General features: G+C 38.1%; 1 protein-coding gene across 1 annotated transcript in view; it reads left to right on the top strand.

Annotated features, from left to right (window-relative positions):
• The window catches only part of LOC122811903 (oxysterol binding protein), a 1,660,581-nt gene extending 1,645,221 nt beyond the window's left edge, over positions 1-15,360 (top strand). Inside the window, exon 14 of the mRNA XM_044084058.1 lies at positions 14,977-15,360. Coding sequence (XP_043939993.1) covers positions 14,977-15,119 — 143 coding nt within the window. The 3' untranslated portion in view covers positions 15,120-15,360. The remainder of the gene's footprint in view (positions 1-14,976) is intronic.
• The last annotated feature ends 3,376 nt before the right edge of the window (positions 15,361-18,736 follow it).

Genomic DNA, 18,736 nt, shown 5'->3' with positions numbered 1-18,736 from the left:
CCATTACTTGGCTATTTCTCCCCAGTTGCCATAAACACTATCAAAATTCTTAGTGTGCATACTGTTTTATGCTTTACTTCTACAATGATTACAGATATCTGGATTTAATTAGGAATCCATGATGAGTTGTTTTACATACCCCATGTACATTGCAACTAACTCAAGGGAACTTTCAGCTGGCAGCTCTTTTGAATTCTGATCAAGAAGGCTTGACTGTTCAGTCCTCTATACTGGAATAATTTCTCATTCATTGCTAATAATAATTTTATTTACTTGGGTACTAACAGAGTTTTACTTTTTTCCTACCATAAAGACAAGATATTTGTTTTACCTCAAAATACTCCCCCTTGTTTTATTTATCTATTTGTAAGTGACTTAGAAACAACTACTGGGGAATGTGTTCATTAGCTCAGTATTTTTCATGTAGGACACTAAACTGAGTCCCATGAGCCTGTTCAGATTATACAGATTTAAACAGATTAGTTTATAACACTAGTGTTATTTGGCTTCCAAGATTAGCTCTCAGTAACACAAGTTGCTGTTTAAATAAAAGCTGGCATTCTGTGCTCTGAATGCACGACATGTTATAGCTGTATTTAACTTAAACTGTGCGCATTCACTAAATTATGTATATCTTTTAATTAATGCTTAATCAAGCATTTCTTCATAATCCCAACATTGACATAGTTGTAAATCATCACTTCATCTTTTTATAGATAATTCCAATAGCCCTAATATATACACATTAATTATTTTTTCAAGATTAGTTTTACTGAGCGGGCAAGGGAAATTCTGGGTGTTTTCTGATTTTGTGTGGTTGACCCTTAGTTATATGAAACTGGGTCTGCATTATCACTGATGTGAACAACTTCATTATATGCTTAACTAAAAGCTTTAGACCTTTTTTCTTGACAGCCATTATAGTAACCTTCCTGTTACGGTGATAAGCAAGAGTAGCCATGCATAAGAAGTGTACATATTTATACATATGATCATGCACGATTATAATATATACAGATTGTATTAATTATAATATAAAATACTTTAATTATATCCCTTCTATAATACAGCACCACTTGTTAGACTGTTCTAAATTTATAGTTTTGAATGTTTTTCCAGCAAGCAATGAAATAAAACATATGAGCCGATAATGACAAACTGCCCAATTCATAACATTTCAACCATAAAAGGTCACTTAAACTTTTGTCATTACAATGTCAGTCAGTATGCACAATCTCTGCAGAAGTAAAAAAAGTCATCTGAATAATTCCACATTATAGACATCTGAAACTAATGAAGAGGTTGTTGCTAGAAAGCAACTTTATATTTCAGCATTTCATAAACAAATTCAGTGCCTGCTGCCCTTGAAGAATGCACTGCCTATGTTGCATTAAAATTGGTAAGCTGGTATATTTGCAATACAGAATGGGTGGTAAGCTGAAAAACAAGTTCATAGTCATTAGGCATCTCATCCAAAGGAGGACATAGCCAGGACTGCAGCACTCCACCCCCTTAAAATACAAATCTACATGCTGTGGGAGTAGAACCTATAGCCCTCTGCATCAAGATGCAGGTATGCTACCTGCTGTACTACTAACACTGCTTTAAAATTCTATACCACAATAATGATACCATTTGCTAAACAAAACAGTTGCACGTTTTAAGCAGACTTAGCATGAGCAGCAGTAAACTTCTCTTCCCTTGAAGCTCACAATTCCTTGAAAATACACTTGAAAATAAATTCTACCTGCTAACTCTAAATAGGGCATTTCACTTTCTCTCACACACCTCAACCTCTGCAAGAAATCTGGACAAAGCCAAACATAAATAGGGACAGATTATAAATATTGCTCTCATGAACTTAGAACATTGCTAGAATAACAGGATTTATGTTAGTATGCATTTTCTATGATGGAGAGAAGGAAGGTTGGTATATTGTGTGTGCAAGAGACCAGATGGAAGGGGAGTAAGGCTAGGTGTATTAGAGGTGGGTTCAAATTGTTTTATCATGGTGTGGATGGGAGGAGAAATGGAGTAGGAGTTATCCTGAAGGAACAGTATGCTAAGAGTGTTTTGGAGTTGAAAAGAGTGTCGGATAGAGTGATGTTTATGAAGCTGGAAATTGATGGTGTAATGATGAATGTTGTTAGTGCATATGCTTCACAAGTTGGGTGTGCGATGGATGAGAAAGAAAAATTTTGGAGTGAATTGGATGAAGTGGTGATGACTGTACCCAAGGGTGAGAGAGTGGTGATTGGAGCAGATTTTAATGGGCATGTTGGTGAAGGGAACAGAGTGGATGATGAAGTGATGGGTAGGTATGGTGTTAAACAAAGGAATGCAGAAGGTCAGATGGTAGTGGATTTTGCGAAAAGGTAGACATAGCTGTGGTGAATACATATTTTAACAAGAGGGAGGAGCAGAGGGTGACATACAAGAGTGGAGGAAGATGCACACAGGTGGATTATATCTTATGTAGGAGGGCCATTTTGAAGGAGATTGGAGACTGTAAACTGGTGACTGGGGAAAATGTAGTTAGGCAGCATAGAATGGTGGTTTATAGGATGACGGTGATCAAGAAGAGGAGGAGTGTGAGAGCAGCACCAAGGATCAAATGGTGGAAATTGAAAAAGGGTAATTGTGAGGTGGAGTTCAGGGATGGGTTAAGACAGGCACTGGGTGGCAGTGAAGAGTTACCAAAGAGCTGGGTAACTACAGCAGACCTAGTAAGGAGACAGCTAGAAAGGTGCTTGGTATGACATCTGGACAGAGGAAGGGCAATAAGGAGACATGGTGGTGGAATGAGGAAGTACAGACGAGTATACAGAGAAAGAGGTTTGCAAAGAAGAGGGATTGTCAGACAGATGAAGAAAGTAGACCAGAGTATAAGGAGATGAGGTGCATGGCAAAGAGAGAGGTGGTGAAGGCTAAGGATAAGGCGTATGAAGAGCTGTATGAAAGGTTGGACACTAAGGAGGGAGAAAAGGACCTGTACCGATTGGCTAGACAGAAGGAACGAGCTAGGAAAGATGTGCATTAGGTAAAGGTGATAAAGGATAATGAGGGAAACACTCTCACAAGTGAGGAGAGTGTGTTGAGGAGATGGAAAGAGTACTTTGAGGGGTTGATGAATGAAGAGAATGAGAGGGAGAGAAGGTTGGATGATGTGCAGATAGTGAATCATGAAGTGCAGTGGATTAGCAAGGAGGAAGTAAGGATAGCTATGTAGAGGATGAAGAATGGAAAGGCTGTTGGTCTAGATGACATACCTGTGGATGCATGGAGGTGTTTAGGTGAAATGACAGTGGAGTTTTTAACTAGATTGTTTAATGAAATCTTGGAAAGTGAGAGGATGCCTGAGGAATGGAGAAAGTGTTTTGGTACCAATTTTTAAGAATAAGGGTGATCTGCAGATCTGTAGTTAACTACAGAGGGATTAAATTGAACAGTCACAGCATGAAGTTATGGGAAAGAGTAGTGGAAGCTAGGTTAAGAAGGGACATGATTAGTGATCAGCAGTATGGTCTCGTGCCAGGAAAAAGCACTACAGATGCGATGCTGGGTCTGAGAGTGTTGATGGAGAAGTACAGAGAAGGTCAGAAGGAGTTGCATTGTGTTTTTGTAGACTTAAAGAAAGCATATGACAGGGTGCCTATTTAGGAGTTGTGGTATTGTATGAGGAAGTCAGGAGTGTCAGAGAAGTATGTAAGAGTGGTACAGGATATGTACGAGAGTAGTGTGACAGCGGTGAGGTCTGAGGTGGGAGTGAGATGTGTTTAAGGTGGAGGTGGGGTTACATCAAGGATCAGCTCTGAGCCCTTTCTTATTTGCAGTGGTGATGGACAGGTTGACAGATGAGATCAGACAGGAGTCTCCGTGGACTATGATGTTTGCAGATGACGTTGTGATCTGTAGTGAGAGTAGGGAACAGGTGGAGACGACCCTGGAGAGATGGAGATATGCTCTAGAGAGAAGAAGAATGAAGGTCAGCAGTACTAAGACATAATATATGTGTGTGAATGACAGAGAGGATAGAGGAATGGTGAGGATGCAAGAAGTAGAGGTGGTGAAGGTGGATGAGTTTAAATACTTCGGATCAATAGTTCAGAGTAACAGTGAGTGTGGAAGAGAGGTGAAGAAGAGAGTACAGGCTGGATGGAGTGGGTGGAGAAGAGTGTCAGGAGTGATTTGTGACAGAGTACCAGTAAGAGTGAAAGGGAAGGTCTATAAGAGGGTAGTGAGACCAGCTATGTTATATGGGTTGGAGACAGTGGCACTGACAAAAAGGCAGGAGTTTGAGCTGGATGTGGCAGAGTTAAAGATGCTAAGATTTGCACTGGGTGTGACGAGGGTGGACAGGATTAGGAATAAGTATATTAGATGGTCAGCCCAGTTTGGAAGGTTTGGAGACAAAGCCAGAGGGGCAAGATTACATTGGTTTGGGCATGTGCTGAGGAGGGATGCTGAGTATATTGGGAAAAAGATGCTAAGGATGAAGCTACCAGGTAACAGGAAGAGAGGAAGGCCTAAGATAAGGTTTATGGATGTGGTGAGAGAGGACATGCAGGTGGTTGGTGTGCAGAGCAAGATGCAGAGGACAGGAAGAAATGGAAACAGATGATCCACTGTGGCGACCGAAAGAAGATGATGATGTTGGTATGCATTTTTCTATAGGATATGACATCTAATACTCAAATGTCTATCATTATTTAGCAACTTCAATCCTTTTTATGAAGAATATGGGGCACAAAATCTGGACATTCTGCAAAAACCTGGACAGCTGAGGGGTATGCTACCTCCTTATACAGACACACACACACACCATACCTCTGAAACTTAAACACAAGAAATCTGGACAAAGCCTGTTACAATGATGGGGACAAAGGCCCAAAAATAGGGACACATTTAGAAAGTTGCTAGAATATAAGAATTTGTTAGAATGCATTTTCTAAATATGAAATCTGAAACTGAAATGCATGTCATTATTTATTAAACAATTATATTCAGATATACTTGATTGTCGCAGTACTCACCGTGGCTTGCATATTCTCCTCTCCTGAAAGGCCCACTCTGTTTAACTTGTGTATTATTTCCTCAGTCACTTCACCATGGGTTGCAAGCAGCTTCATCACTATTGTGAGTGCAAAGTGTAATGCCTTCAATGAGTCTGCAAGAAATCACATGCAATCATCATGGCACAAAGGTTCTACTGAAGATGCTGCCAATTTTTCTCGTACACGACAGAAGCCAGAAACAGCTGTTATTCCACAGCTAGATGCAGCAGTAGCAAAACAAATTGCAGAGAACTGAAATAAATTGGAACCAATTTTATCCACAGTTATTTACTGTGCAACCCATGACATTCCCCTCTGTGGAAAAGAAGGCTCTGGTGGAAATTTTTGTGACTTGTTAGATTTTTGTATTAAAGCTGGCAACACAATATTGAAATAGCACAGTGAAACAGCTGCAGAAAATGATCGGTACATATCCCATAGGGTGCAAAATGAGCTGTTGACAGAATGCAAACGTACTTCAAAAGGAGATTGTGCAGTGAACAGGGCAGTTGGATTTAGTGTATTAGCAGATGAAACTGCAGATATTTCAGGCATTGGGCAGCTGTCATTGGGCATTCAGTTTGTTAATGATGATTGTATTCAAGACGAGTTTACGGTTTTTGTTCCCTTTGTTGTGAGAGATGCACAGTCTGTATCAAATGTCATTGTCAGTGAATGCATAAAGTACGGTCTAGACTTGGAAAAATTACTCAGACAAGGCTATGATGGCTGCTCCATAATGGCAAGCATCCAGAATGGTGTTCAGGCAAAGATTTGCGAAAAGTATCCATAAACAGCCTTTGTCCACTGCACATCTCACAGACTAAACCTTGTAGTCAATGATCTGAATGATGTTCCTGAAATATGTAGTGCTGTTGGTGTTATCAAGAAGATTATTATTTTTTTCCGCGACAGTCCAAAATGACGAGCATTGGTACCAAATATACCTCTTCTGTGTGAGACATGACTGATCAAGAAATATAGATCCATTCTTGTGTTTAGTCAGAACTTTGAGAAAATATTTGACTGCCTGGCTAATCTTCAGAAGAGCTCTGCTGGTGAAACCAGACAAAATGTACATATGTTACTCAGTGCTTGCTCTTCATGCACATTTCTGATTTCTCTCTATTATTGCAAATTACTCATCGGTTCTTGAGCCCGTTGCCCAGATGTTGCAGTCTGTTCAACTTGATATAGTAAAGGCTCAACAACACATCAACAGACTTATTAAAACATTCAAGGAGCACCGCACCCATGCTGAAGAGCACTTTAGGAATGACATTCTCAGTCATGCAAGATCACTAGCAGATAAACTTGGTATTGAGTTAGTGTTGCCAAGGATTTGTATTCGACACACCGAGCAAACACAATAGCATGGATTTTGCGAGTTATTACAGAACAAGTATTTATATTCCCTATCTTGACTGTTAGTTTCTTCACTGACATCTTGCTTTTCCAGCAGTAACACTGCTCACTTCAACTTATTTTATCTGCATCCTAAAATTATGCAAAACCTAGAACATGAAGAATTTCAAAAACGAATTGCTGTCAGTAATGAACTACATCATATCGCTGCTGTATCTGAATGCTCGCTTCTTGTCTGATGCATCGGCTTTGAAGTTATAAGACTTAAAGTCTCCAATAGGCTACTACTGCCTTTGTAGTCAACATCTTTCAGATCTTCTATCAATTATGTTACTGAACAAAAAAAAAAAATGTGTCAGGTATGGGATTAAAACAAACAAAAAAATTTCTGACGTGCTTCAGCAACACCAATGATTAACATGTGTATCATGCTAACCTGGACAACAACAAACAATAAATACATAAAACTAGTTGATTTTTGATTTTATACATGTTTAGGCAAAGAAAACTTAATACTGCAGTAAGCACCATCATACCTCTCAATTGTACAAAGTTTTGCAGAATGTCCAGATTTTTGCCTCATATTTTTTGTGTTCCTCCTAAAATCTGTACTTTTCTGTCAGGTAGCTGATGACTGAAGTCATTAAATAATGACAAACATTTGAGTTTAAGATTCCACATCCTTCAGAAATTCATACTAATGCCTTTGCCTCCACTGGTACCAGAGGTGGATGACATGAGTAAAATTTCCTGCAACACCTTCATTAAAGCCCTCACAATCATCTCGTAGTCTACATCCAATGTAAAAGAACAGCAATAGTAGGAATTTATGGGCCTGTCTGGAAATGGTCCAGATTACAGACTCTTACATACATGTATAAAAGAAACAGAGGAAACACCCATGTCTGACCTGTCTAAATGGATATTCAACTAATATTACAGGCATCCTGGTAACTCCCCCCCAAAAAGGAGTTGTTACAGAAAATTTAGAAAATTCTTCCACCTTGGATTATTTAGTACCTTATTGAAAAAAAAAACTTTAGAAGTATAGTTTTCACCTGTGTTTTCTGTCTATTATTTCTTCATCTTTGTGGTTAGAAAAATCCAAAAGCGTAGGCTCTGTCCTTGAGACCAATAGTGTCAACCCAAAGACTGTTCTCAAGATCAAGTCCCTTCAGGAGTGGATGCACAACTTACCCTTAAGACTTTTCAAAAGAAGATTATTTCAGTCCTTTGTAATCTGGGGATAGAAAGAAGCACAAATGCCACATTTCTATTCAAAGTGCTCCTCACTTAGCCAGATAGCAAAAAGAGTGTGTCTGTTCTGGGCATTTTTGTGGCCACATTAAATACACTTTCTAAATGCATGACTATCCAGTCAAAATATTTTTAGAAAGTACAGACAAGTGCCAAGGAATAAATGTAACAAACTACCCAAAATCTACAAGAGACAGCAACTGATCTAGAGAGCTTCAGTACTAGAAAATATTAACATCTAATAAAATGACAGATTAAATGTATGAACTAACAGTTTAATAGAAAGTAAAACACTATTGTGTAGAATGCAAAGGCCAAAGGGAGAGAAAGCAATACCGTGCAAAAAAGAAATCAGATGGACCTGACCTGATTTGTAGATTAGAAAGCTGCAAAAACAGTAATTCCAATCAGAAAAGGATGTGATAATTGCAAAATTCAGCAATGTTTTACACAAAGTAGTTAACTTTAAAGCAAAGTTGCCTGAAAGCATCCGTCTCCGATGGAAACATGACAAGCAGCAGGAGACCTGCACCAGAAGCGAGATGGCAAGCCATTTTGGGCAAAGAGGATGGAGTAATACCCTGGCAAAGTTTTAGATGCTGAGCTGACCGGAAATGTGATTCACTCATACTGCTTGATGAAGATGGACCTCCTTACACCAGATTCAAAATTTCAGGACATGATTAAGAAAAAATGAATAATTATGATCAAATCTCTGATCATAAACAAACTGTTACATGTTCAAGAACCAGATGTCAGGAAATTCACCTCTAGAATGGAACAGAGAAGCTAATGAGGTGAATCACAACATTCATTTCAAGAACACATAACTGTATAGTTAAGATCAGAGAAATCTGATCATAATTCTTTGCACCACATGGAGCTTTACCTGCTCTGCGTACTAAGTGTAGGAATGTTAGATGTTGGGAAGTGTGCCCAGACACATGCCCTACCCCAATCCTGCCTCCAGTAACAGGTGAGTTGAAACAAGCAACTTTTTCTCACACCCCATATTTCCTCCTCTTGTGTCAGAGGCACTAAAGTTCAGGACATCTGGATCACAATCAGGGCTCCATCACTCTGTTCCATGAAGTATGGCTATCGTATATAAGGAAGCTGCAGTTACATTTGTTTTGTGTACATATGAGATCATAGGTTAAAGGTTCAAACAGGCTGTTGATCCAGCAGATGATTTGTAGCCTAACCAATGATCTCGCAAATTTACCAAGACATTAATTAATACCAAGTTAGTTATGTGTACTTATATCTGTGTGTAATACTAATCAATGACCAAGCATAGATACTCTACACACTTAAAACACCCACACACCTGCTTTTACCTACCTATTTCTTACATACACGCATACACACTTCTACCTACTTCTTACATCCACAGACTCAGAGTACTACCTACCTATTTCTTACACACATCTTTTAAACACTTAGTCACACACACATGACAAAACTGTGGCAAAACCAGGGAAGTTCTGCAATTACCACCCACTCATTCTTTCATGAACACATGATTCACTTAAAAAGCTTTTGCATTAATGTGCAGAACAAGTCTGAATCTTTGATATCTGGCATTGCTGACTTATTGTAATCCCCAGCGATTTACCAGAAAATAATGCATATTATGATGGACATGACAAAAACATGACAAAACCAGGGCTGTTCTACAATACACTTACAAAACTATAACAGTTTTGCATTAATATAAACTTATTCAATCTCTTTTTCTTTGCATCTCTCTCTCTCTCAAACACACACACAAACACGCACACACAAACATGCCCACAAACACACCATTCTCCTCAGGCTGGTCCTGAACTTGACTTAGCCCAATAATTCTAGACAAAGACAAAATCAGGGACAGATTTTAAATATAGCTTTTATAAATTTAAAAAGTTGCTAAAATATATAAATTCTGAAATCCATAACTATCAAACTCCCACCTCTAGAATAAGGGACTAATACAGAAATAATCAGGAACACTTTTTAAAAAAAATATTAGTTCTATTAATTTGAAGAGATGACAGAATATAAATACAAAAATGTGAGTGAACATACATTTACTGAAGTAAAAGAAGTCTATAACTCTAATTATCACTGTTCTTTATTCAGTAAAATCCACCACCTTTTCTCTGAAAATTGCTAGTTTTGAAATTAGGAGAGATTAGTTTGGTGAGAACACAGAAAAATTTTGAGCTGAAAAATAAATATAAGTTACCCTACTGATGAACAAAGACTGGACATTTGAGATTCAATTGCCTGAGGGTGAATTCTCCAGAGATTGAAGTTCCACCATAGGAAATCACTAGCAGTGAGTGAACAATTGCCTTGGCCTTGCATTACCTCTCTCAGTACACATTCCTAAAACATTTGAATGTATTGGCTAACATTTCATTTTATGAGAACAAGTACTATAGCACATACCAGCAGCCATACTAAAAAAATGAACTTAAAGTTGCAGTTAACTTGGCCTTAACAATTTTCTCAGATTCAGCACTCACAGGTTCACAAGCTGCTGCTCTATGACATCTTCCATAGCACACTGGTTCTCTCTGCTTTCCCTCATACTTATATCATACAAATTCATCTACCTTGGCACAAGGACTGTACTAATTCAGCCTCAGCTCATTGCCGTTTCTGAATCAGTCATTTGCTAAACACTGCATTCAATTCTGCTCAATGTCATGTGCATACCTCAGTTCCCGTGGGCAGTATAGTGTATATGCATGCGGCTGGGTATACAAACAAAAAATACAGAAAAGTAATGTGAGATAAAAATTCTACGTAGTTGAGAATTATACCGGTCCGGAGTCTCTCCCTCTGTCACACATACACACACGACAGGCACACACCTACCTTTCACTTCTATATTCATCGGCGCAGTCCGAACGTCCTCTTAAATTCAAATCTCCAGTAGGCGCGAAAGATAAGGACGTAAACCTTCAGTCGCGCACAGACAGAAGACGAAAACAGGTCGCAAACACCTGTTGCGTCTGTACGCCTGGGCGGGATGCAAAGGGCATTCTTAAAGAGGAACGCCCTTTAAAAAAAAAAAACTTTTTTTATTTAAATGAATTTCTCGGCCAGCCAGTTCCAGGGGGGTGCAAGTGCACCCCCTTGCACCTGCCTGCGGGCGCCCTTGACTCTATCCCAAAATGTTTTTAATACTGTTGAAAATTGGCTCTGTAATAGACATCTGTTAAATCCTAACAAAACAAAGCTACTGTTTTTCTCCCCCACTCGTAAAGCCTCTGCTCCAACCTTTACTGTAAAATCTAACAATGGCACTGTCATTGTCCCAGATCCCTGTACCAAACTCTTAGGTGTAACAGTTGATAATAACCTCAAGTTTGATATGAATATTAATCAAACTATTAAAAAAGTTAATAAAAAATTTGGCTCACTGTACAAGATCAAACCTTTCCTCACTCCGCTAGCTTGGACAGTAATTTCCCGTACACATCTACTTTCCACCCTCCTTTATGCATCCCCTCTCTTCACGAACTTGAGTAAGTCTGACCTTAATAAACTCTCTAGCTGCTTTAATCATATTGCTAAATTTACCAATGGACCAGCATACAGAACACACCACTGTCTGAACCTAAAGAATCTAGGATGGCTAGAATTTCCTATCCCACTTCAGTACAATCAGCTAATAGCAGCACATAAAATTCTCTACCAACCTGAAAATACACCCGTATTTAAAAAATTATCACCCCTTGCAGCAACCTCAAGATGCTTCGCTCATCCAACAAATTACTAGTCCAAACCCTCAAAAGCAATAATTCATCTGGAAACTCTGTATATGCCAACTCTGTTGGTAAAATATGGAACCCACTTCCTGCTAAGCTTACTTCAGAAACCATTCTAACCCAGTTCAAAAAAATCTAAAATAGTACTTTAAAAGGCAATGGCTTTGTCCTTGCTCTAATCCTGGACTAGCTCTGACAATATAAACATGTGCTAAAGAGGTCTTTTGGCCACCCCTACATTGCTTCCTAATTGTTACTGTATAACAAATCAGATTTATATACGACAGAATGAATGACTTTTATCCTATGTATTGTATCTGTAACAATGCTTTAACTTGATTAATATAACAGTTTTTCTGTATGTATGTATGTATGGAGCTTTTCTCCCTGGGCCTCTGCTGAAAATGGACAAGTATCCAGTCAGACTATCCCGGTCAACAAATGTAAAATAAAAATAAATAAATATTAGGCTGATAAGTGAGCTGCATATCGCCAGAAGCAGGGGGTGGCTGCTGGCACCTCCTGTGCTAACACGCAAATTTGGTGTTGGCTTACTGGGAGAATGAAGTTATATATGGAGGGCATCATCCATGGAAGAACAAGTTAATTTTCTATGTGCGTTTTGTGGATGACGTTTTTTTTGTTATTGGGGGCGGGGGGGGGGGTTATGGATTTACAAAAAATTGTTGAATATTTGGAATCTATGACCACTTTCCTTAGATTCACCATGCAGCATTCAAGTAGAGCTTTGGACTTTTTGGATGTAAAATTGCTGAGCGATGAGAATGGAGTTTTGGACACGACCTTATTCAGAAAAAAACTGTTGGAAGAATAGCATGCTATCTTATGACAGCATGCATCCAATGTATACGTTCAGTGGTATAATAGGGAAGGTTGATAGACTTTCACGTATATGTAAGCAAGATGCACATTTTAAACAAGAAATAGACAAGTTAGAAAGTAACCTTGAAGGGTTACAATGAAACTAGGGTTAAAGATGCTACTACCAAAAGTAAACAATACAGAAGTAATAGGTCTAGGCCTTGGTTCTCCCACAGACAACAGGATGCAATACCTGTTCAGTCAGTGAGGCTGATGTTAACATATAGTAATAACATAGGGGGAATGTGTGATATAAAACAGAATTGGAATGTTTTGTTGACAGATGAAAAAATAGCCAAGGTAGTGGGAGAAAAAGTTTTTGGCTTTAGAAGAAATCAAAATCTTAGGGATTTATTATGTCATGAAGGGAAGACAGAAAAAAGTAGGAATAATTTTACACAATGTGCAGGTACTTGAAAGTTCAGAAATTGTAAAGCATGTGAGAACATTGTGGAAGCAGAATCCTATGTACATCCTGTATCAGGAAAACAATATTGTTTTGATTTGTATGCAGATTGTAGAACAAAGAATGTTGTTTACCTGGCTGTCAGGACTGCAGCTCATTCTATTTAGGAAAAACTAACCACACGCTGAAAAAAGAATGTTGAACCTTTTGTCCTCTGTAAGATTAAAACATGAACATAATGCGCTTTTCCAGCACATTTCTAAGTATGAAAATCATAAGTTTAAGTTTATGGTTATACAATGTGTAAATAAAAACAAAAGGGGAGGTGATTTGGTTAATGAGACAGACTTGAATGAAACTTTAAATGGATCATTGAGCTAGCAGCATACAAAACCCCTGGTTTAAATGGGGTTATACCTTTAAGACCTGCACTAAAGAAAAGGAGGGTGCGGTACTGAATGTTAACTGAAGAGCTATATAAAAACTGCAGTTTCATTTGAGTTTTGTATCTGAAGAAGGGCTTGGTCCCAAAAGCGCTCATTCCTGTGTTTTTAATTGTGTTTTAAATAAAAGTTTTGAAGCTGTTCAGCGTGGTGGCCAGTACCTGCTTTTTTCTTCTGTCCTTTGTACATAAATCTCAAGGACTAAATTTGTAAATGCAAGCCAGTCTTGGACTGTAATACTTGCCTTACTTAAGAAACTGTGCATTGGCCCCAAGGCTTCTCTCCCAGTCACAGGTACACCTGAAGATAAATGATTCTGTAGCAGAACTATCAATAGTTATTAACTTAGGCCCACTAGCCAATCACCTGCCATTCCTTCATCACAACTTTGTCGGCCAACTTATTTCTCCAATCTCCCAGTATGATCTTGTTTCCACCAATCCATTCTCTTATGCTTAATATCAGTGCGTCTCCTCTCCTGACCAGTCCCACTGTCTTTAACCAGCCCCACTCCCCCTGGCATTCAGTCATCATTTATGTTGATTTCTTTTCATTGTTTGTAAGAGTGAATAAATACAGTAAGCCTTTGTGGCTGAACTTGGATTCAAAAAAGCACTCTGTGTGAAAGCAATCATCACTTGAAGTAAATAATCTAAAATTAACTTGATAAGAACAGCATCAGTGTGTTTTCCTTTTGTAGATTATTTTTAATACAGCTGAAATATAATTTTATTAGTCTTTTACCTTTACTACTGAAAAGGTTAGAGAAAAAGTTGGAGTTCAAAAGTTGTCTTACTGCTGGTTTTCTCCTGGAATTTTTTTCCCCTTTAGAGTAAGTGTAAAAGTTTGGTAAATATGCTAGAAGAATCCTTGGGGAGGTGTTATGAAAGTTGCAGCTGAGTAGGTATGGTTTTACTTTGTTTTTTCATTAACTTAAGTAACCATTGTGCCTGTGCCAGTATGCAAGTGGCAAGGCTTTAATGTTGGGCACTCAGTCCCTTATTTTCTTTCACCAGTACTAAAGCCCTCAGTATAAGGGAGCTTGAAGTATCGCTACCAGATGCTGTTATCTTTTTGTTAATTAAAGTCTGATTTTTTTTGCTGGTGCATGTAACTTGCAGTTGCCATGTTTCCTGACCATTGCACTGCACTGTGATTCGTATTATTCATTTTGATGATGAAAATCGTACTACAGTGCAGTAGATGAGAACAGGCAAAGGACCTAGCTTTGGTCCCCTTTGTTTCTCATTTATCGTGTTTAAGAATTTCATAATGTATGTAAACTCATACTGCGTTTGTGTTCTGTTGCACAGACTTTCATGTTAGTTAGTACTTCACATATACGATTACAACATGGTTTTGTCAGTGACAGAAGTTTGTATTTTTTGTATTTTTTTTAGTGTTAGATAACACTTAATTAGTCCATTGCTGTCCGTCATTTACATTTTATTAGCATGAAACATGCCATGGTGTGTGGACATGTTCATTTTCCCAGTGTGTTAATGCATGATAGTAAAAGTAAGACTTCAGAAATTTTGCATAGACATTTGCATTGGCCCAATATGTGACTGCATTTTAGTAAAACTAAGTTTAGACAGTAGTTTTGAATAAGATGTAGGAGGCATTATGATTTTAGATAGAGTTTGGGATTCCCTTGAGAATATGTTTAGAAAAATAAAGGTAAAAAGAAATACAAAAAACATTAAACTGTAATGGAACTTTGATACTGTGTTAGAACTGTGACTGCATCTTTTATTCACTGTAAAAAATTTGCCTTTTTTATTTTTTTTACCCTATCCCTGTAGGCTCTTACATCGACCACTACAGGGCACTCTGGTTTGAGAAGAAAGAGGACCCAAAAACTAAGGAAGCTGCTCACGTTTACAAAGGTGGCTACTGGGAAGCCAAAGAGAAACAAGACTGGAATCAGTGTCCCGACATTTTCTAATGTTCTCCTTAAAGACAGCTGAAGCCTTCACACCTTAGCACTGTCTTTTTTTGCTCTCTTGTTTTTTTTTCTCACCATGAGAACTGGAGAAGGAGGGAGGGATACGCTTCCTTACCCAGAGACCCAGTGCTTGCTGCTTTTTGACTTACTGTGCTTCAAGTGAAACACTTTTTATTCCTAACATGTATAAATCAAAAAGTTAATTCATAACAATCATAGTTTAATAAAAGTTTTGATCAAATGCTGTGTAGAATTTGGGAGGATGAACTGCCTTTTCGATGTCAGAAGGGGCAAGGAAAATATTCTTTGGCATTTGGTTTTTGCTTACCCTCTGCTCCATTCTCTTACTCAACTTCGATTCACAGTCTTTTTTTGTGTAACAGTAGACAGCCCTGGTCACTGTGCCCCCATTATTATGGAGAGGCTCCAAGTTTTCCATATTAAATATGGAAAGGGTGATAGTGTTATGCTGTTGGTGAATTTCATACAGCCGTGCTCTTGGTGATTGTGCATTTGAAAGAGTTGGGAGCAGGCATTTTATGGGGAAGGGTTTATTGAAGCCCCATAACTTTTTGTAATAATTTGCATTTTCTTTACATTTGTAGTCATTTCCTGAAACATAGACTGAACTACATGATAACTTGCCTTATATTTTACTTGAAGGATTATAAAAAAAGTTTGCTAAACTTGAGTTAATTTTTTTTCCTGCTTTATACCTTCCTTTTAGAATCTCACAGGTTTTCCTATGTATTGCTAGTGCTTTGGGGAGGTGGGTATGCAAGTTGGCAACCTGTTTCATGAATTACCTGGGTTTGTTTTCAGACAAGTCTCTATTTGTCTTCTAATATGCACTACTTCAGTGTGAGAGCTGCCGTGTGGTTTGTTTATCATCTGTTTTGATTTGCTTTATCTACCTCTTTGACATCAGAAGATAAATTAGTTTTTGAACAGAATGTTCACCATTGCGAAAACTGAGTCAGTGGTGTATTCTGGAATGGGGTGAGAGTGGGGACGCCAACCATTGCTGGTCACAACTTACCAAATCACAGTACCCTGAAAGTGAACTCAAACATTTTAATTCGCTGCATGAAAAGCATCTGAACATTGCAGGTGGCATGTCCCTTGTACCCTACCATACTTCATATTTATTTAAATGTTCAGACTTTGAGGGTTAGGTCGGGGTAAGCAGCATACTTGATTTTGCTTTAAATCGAGTATTGTGTTTGTCTTGAATGTACACAAATTTAGAGTTAGAATGCAGGAAGACTTGCTGTCCTCAAAGTTGTTTTTGTATGTAGTTGTCTCTGTCCATTTTCTGCTTATTTTGGTCTAGTAATTTGTATTCAGGTACTTGTAATTCTTTGAGTACGTGAAACAGAAAATCATGATTTGACTTTGCTTTTGTGCAGGTTTGGTTATTTGAACTGAAGTGTTAGTTTGTGAGAAACTGGAGGGAAGTTCTGTGTCACACAATAGCTGAGGTAAGAGAAACTGAAACCAGACTTGAGGTGACTTTTTCCAGTATTATGAGTAACCTCATCTTTTCACCCTAGAGTAGTCCTGAGGCTGGTAGCTGCAGTGAGACCTGCTAATTTGGAAATGGACCCTGCTGTAATGCCTGGGTGTCTTATCTGGTTAGAATGAAGGAAGAAAGGTGTTGTCTGTAGCCGAGTTGGGTATTTTTCATCTCTTTTCTGATTATTGTTGTCTCTGCTGTACTAGGAACTTTGCTTCAAGAAATTTATTTTAATGCCCGTGTTTACTTCACTGCTATGCATTTATGCAGAATTTTTCTCCCTCATAGTTTTCCAGAGTTAGTCTAAAAATCAGTTTTCCTGCTTGTTCAACTGCAGTTTTTAAACCAGTGTTATGTATTCTTTCAAACTTTTCTTTGTGCGTGTAAAGATAGAATTGTCTTAAATTTCTTACTTGTTTTGATATTTTTGATGCCGGTTTGTCATCATGCAGTTAATGTGACTGCTGATTGATAGAGAGGAAGATGATCCATTAGAATTCATTCATTCATTTATTCATACTGAGTACTGGATTTATTCACATTGAGTGTGGCTCAGAGCCAACAAATGTGGTTTGTGTTTAGTTTGGGACCAGTAAGTATCACTACTATGTGCTGTTAAGTGTCATGGTGGAAAAATGTTAATGTGGCTAAAAGATTTAAGGACACATTATTTCATCAGGGTCTCCATTACTAGCTTTAGGTTTCCCAGCCCACCTATAAAGGATAAGTTAGGTAGGACATGGGGCATTTTTGTAGACATAATTGTAATACCAATTTTATTTAAATTAAGACATTGTTTCACTGAACACTAGTGGCACTTTCTTTAGAGGTCCGGGCTTAGTGTGGTCTTCCTTCATGAGTTATGCTTAACTTCATGATTAAGAAACTATCCTGGGACTTGCACATGAAAATTAGCTATAGATCTTCCTATCTCTGTTTTTTGGCTATTTTAGGTCATTGCCAGTTTCTCAAGAATTTTTTTTTTGCCTTTTATCACATAAGTTTTTACAAGATGCTCAGCAGTAATAGCAATATTGCGTTATACACTTTATCTGGAATCTGGACAGCTAACTTGTACCGAGTGCTTCTTTTAAGGAAAAACAATTCCTTATCTCATCTTAGATTACTTTAAGCAGCCTAGAATGTCTGATCAGTTTGCAGCACTACTACTTTACAACAATTCCACTTTCTTAACCACCCATCAGTATTCTTAGTAGTATTACTTGAGACTGCAGCAACATGTTTTTGGCTTCTTGGAGAATGGCGCATGAACCTCATAAATCATTTTGCATATCTGTGTGGACATTTGCTGCCTGCCTTCTATCACAGCTGTGATCCTGTTCCCAAGTTCTAGATGATAAATTTTGTCTATGGAATCTGTTTTGTGGAAGAAATGTTTTGCCTGTTGTAAGAACTGAACATCTGTTTAAGGCATTGATTAAAGATACCCTTTCAGAAAAGGATGTTGCTGGGGGTTCAGTTTTACATGCATTTCATCCCCTGTAGCTTGAAACCTTACCTTAGATTTAATACTTGTAGGTAGGCCTTGGTGTTCCAGATGTTATCCCTTCACAGTTACAGTGCTACTAAGAGATGAACAAGTTTGTGGCAGTTGTGTGATGGTTTGCCTCTTGCTACACTTCAGTCCTGTTCAGAAAGCTCAAGACAGCACAACCAAGTATTATATTTTCAAAAAGGGATGAAGCATTTACAAACCTTTGTGTGTTGACAGAAGGAAAATTTGAATATGTTATTTTTTGCCCAGGCGTTTAGCTTCTACCAGACATGCCATTTCCCTTGTGGAGTTTTCAGCTGCACCACTCATAATCATCATGAGTAAATACTAAACAAAAAGGCCATAGCCCACATTGTTCAAGAAGTGCTGCTGCTTCATACCTTGTCTCTGTCATCCTTAGTCACCAGCTTTTAGTCCTCTGCTTTTGTACACTGCTTTTGATGATTAGTTCTGACATTTCAAATTGAAATTTTTAAGATTCTTGAACTACTATTGAACATCCTACATTAAGCTTTTGGTTCCATTTTTTATTAATGTCAGTAGGAAAAGACGGTTTAGAGAAACTACAAGAAGTCTAATCCACAA

The sequence above is a fragment of the Protopterus annectens genome, chromosome 9.part0, assembly GCF_019279795.1.
Source record: "Protopterus annectens isolate FY-2018-M chromosome 9.part0, PAN1.0, whole genome shotgun sequence".
Classification (NCBI taxonomy): domain Eukaryota; kingdom Metazoa; phylum Chordata; order Ceratodontiformes; family Protopteridae; genus Protopterus; species Protopterus annectens.
Note: the sequence above shows the minus strand (reverse complement) of the source record. Positions and strands in the feature narration are given on the sequence as shown.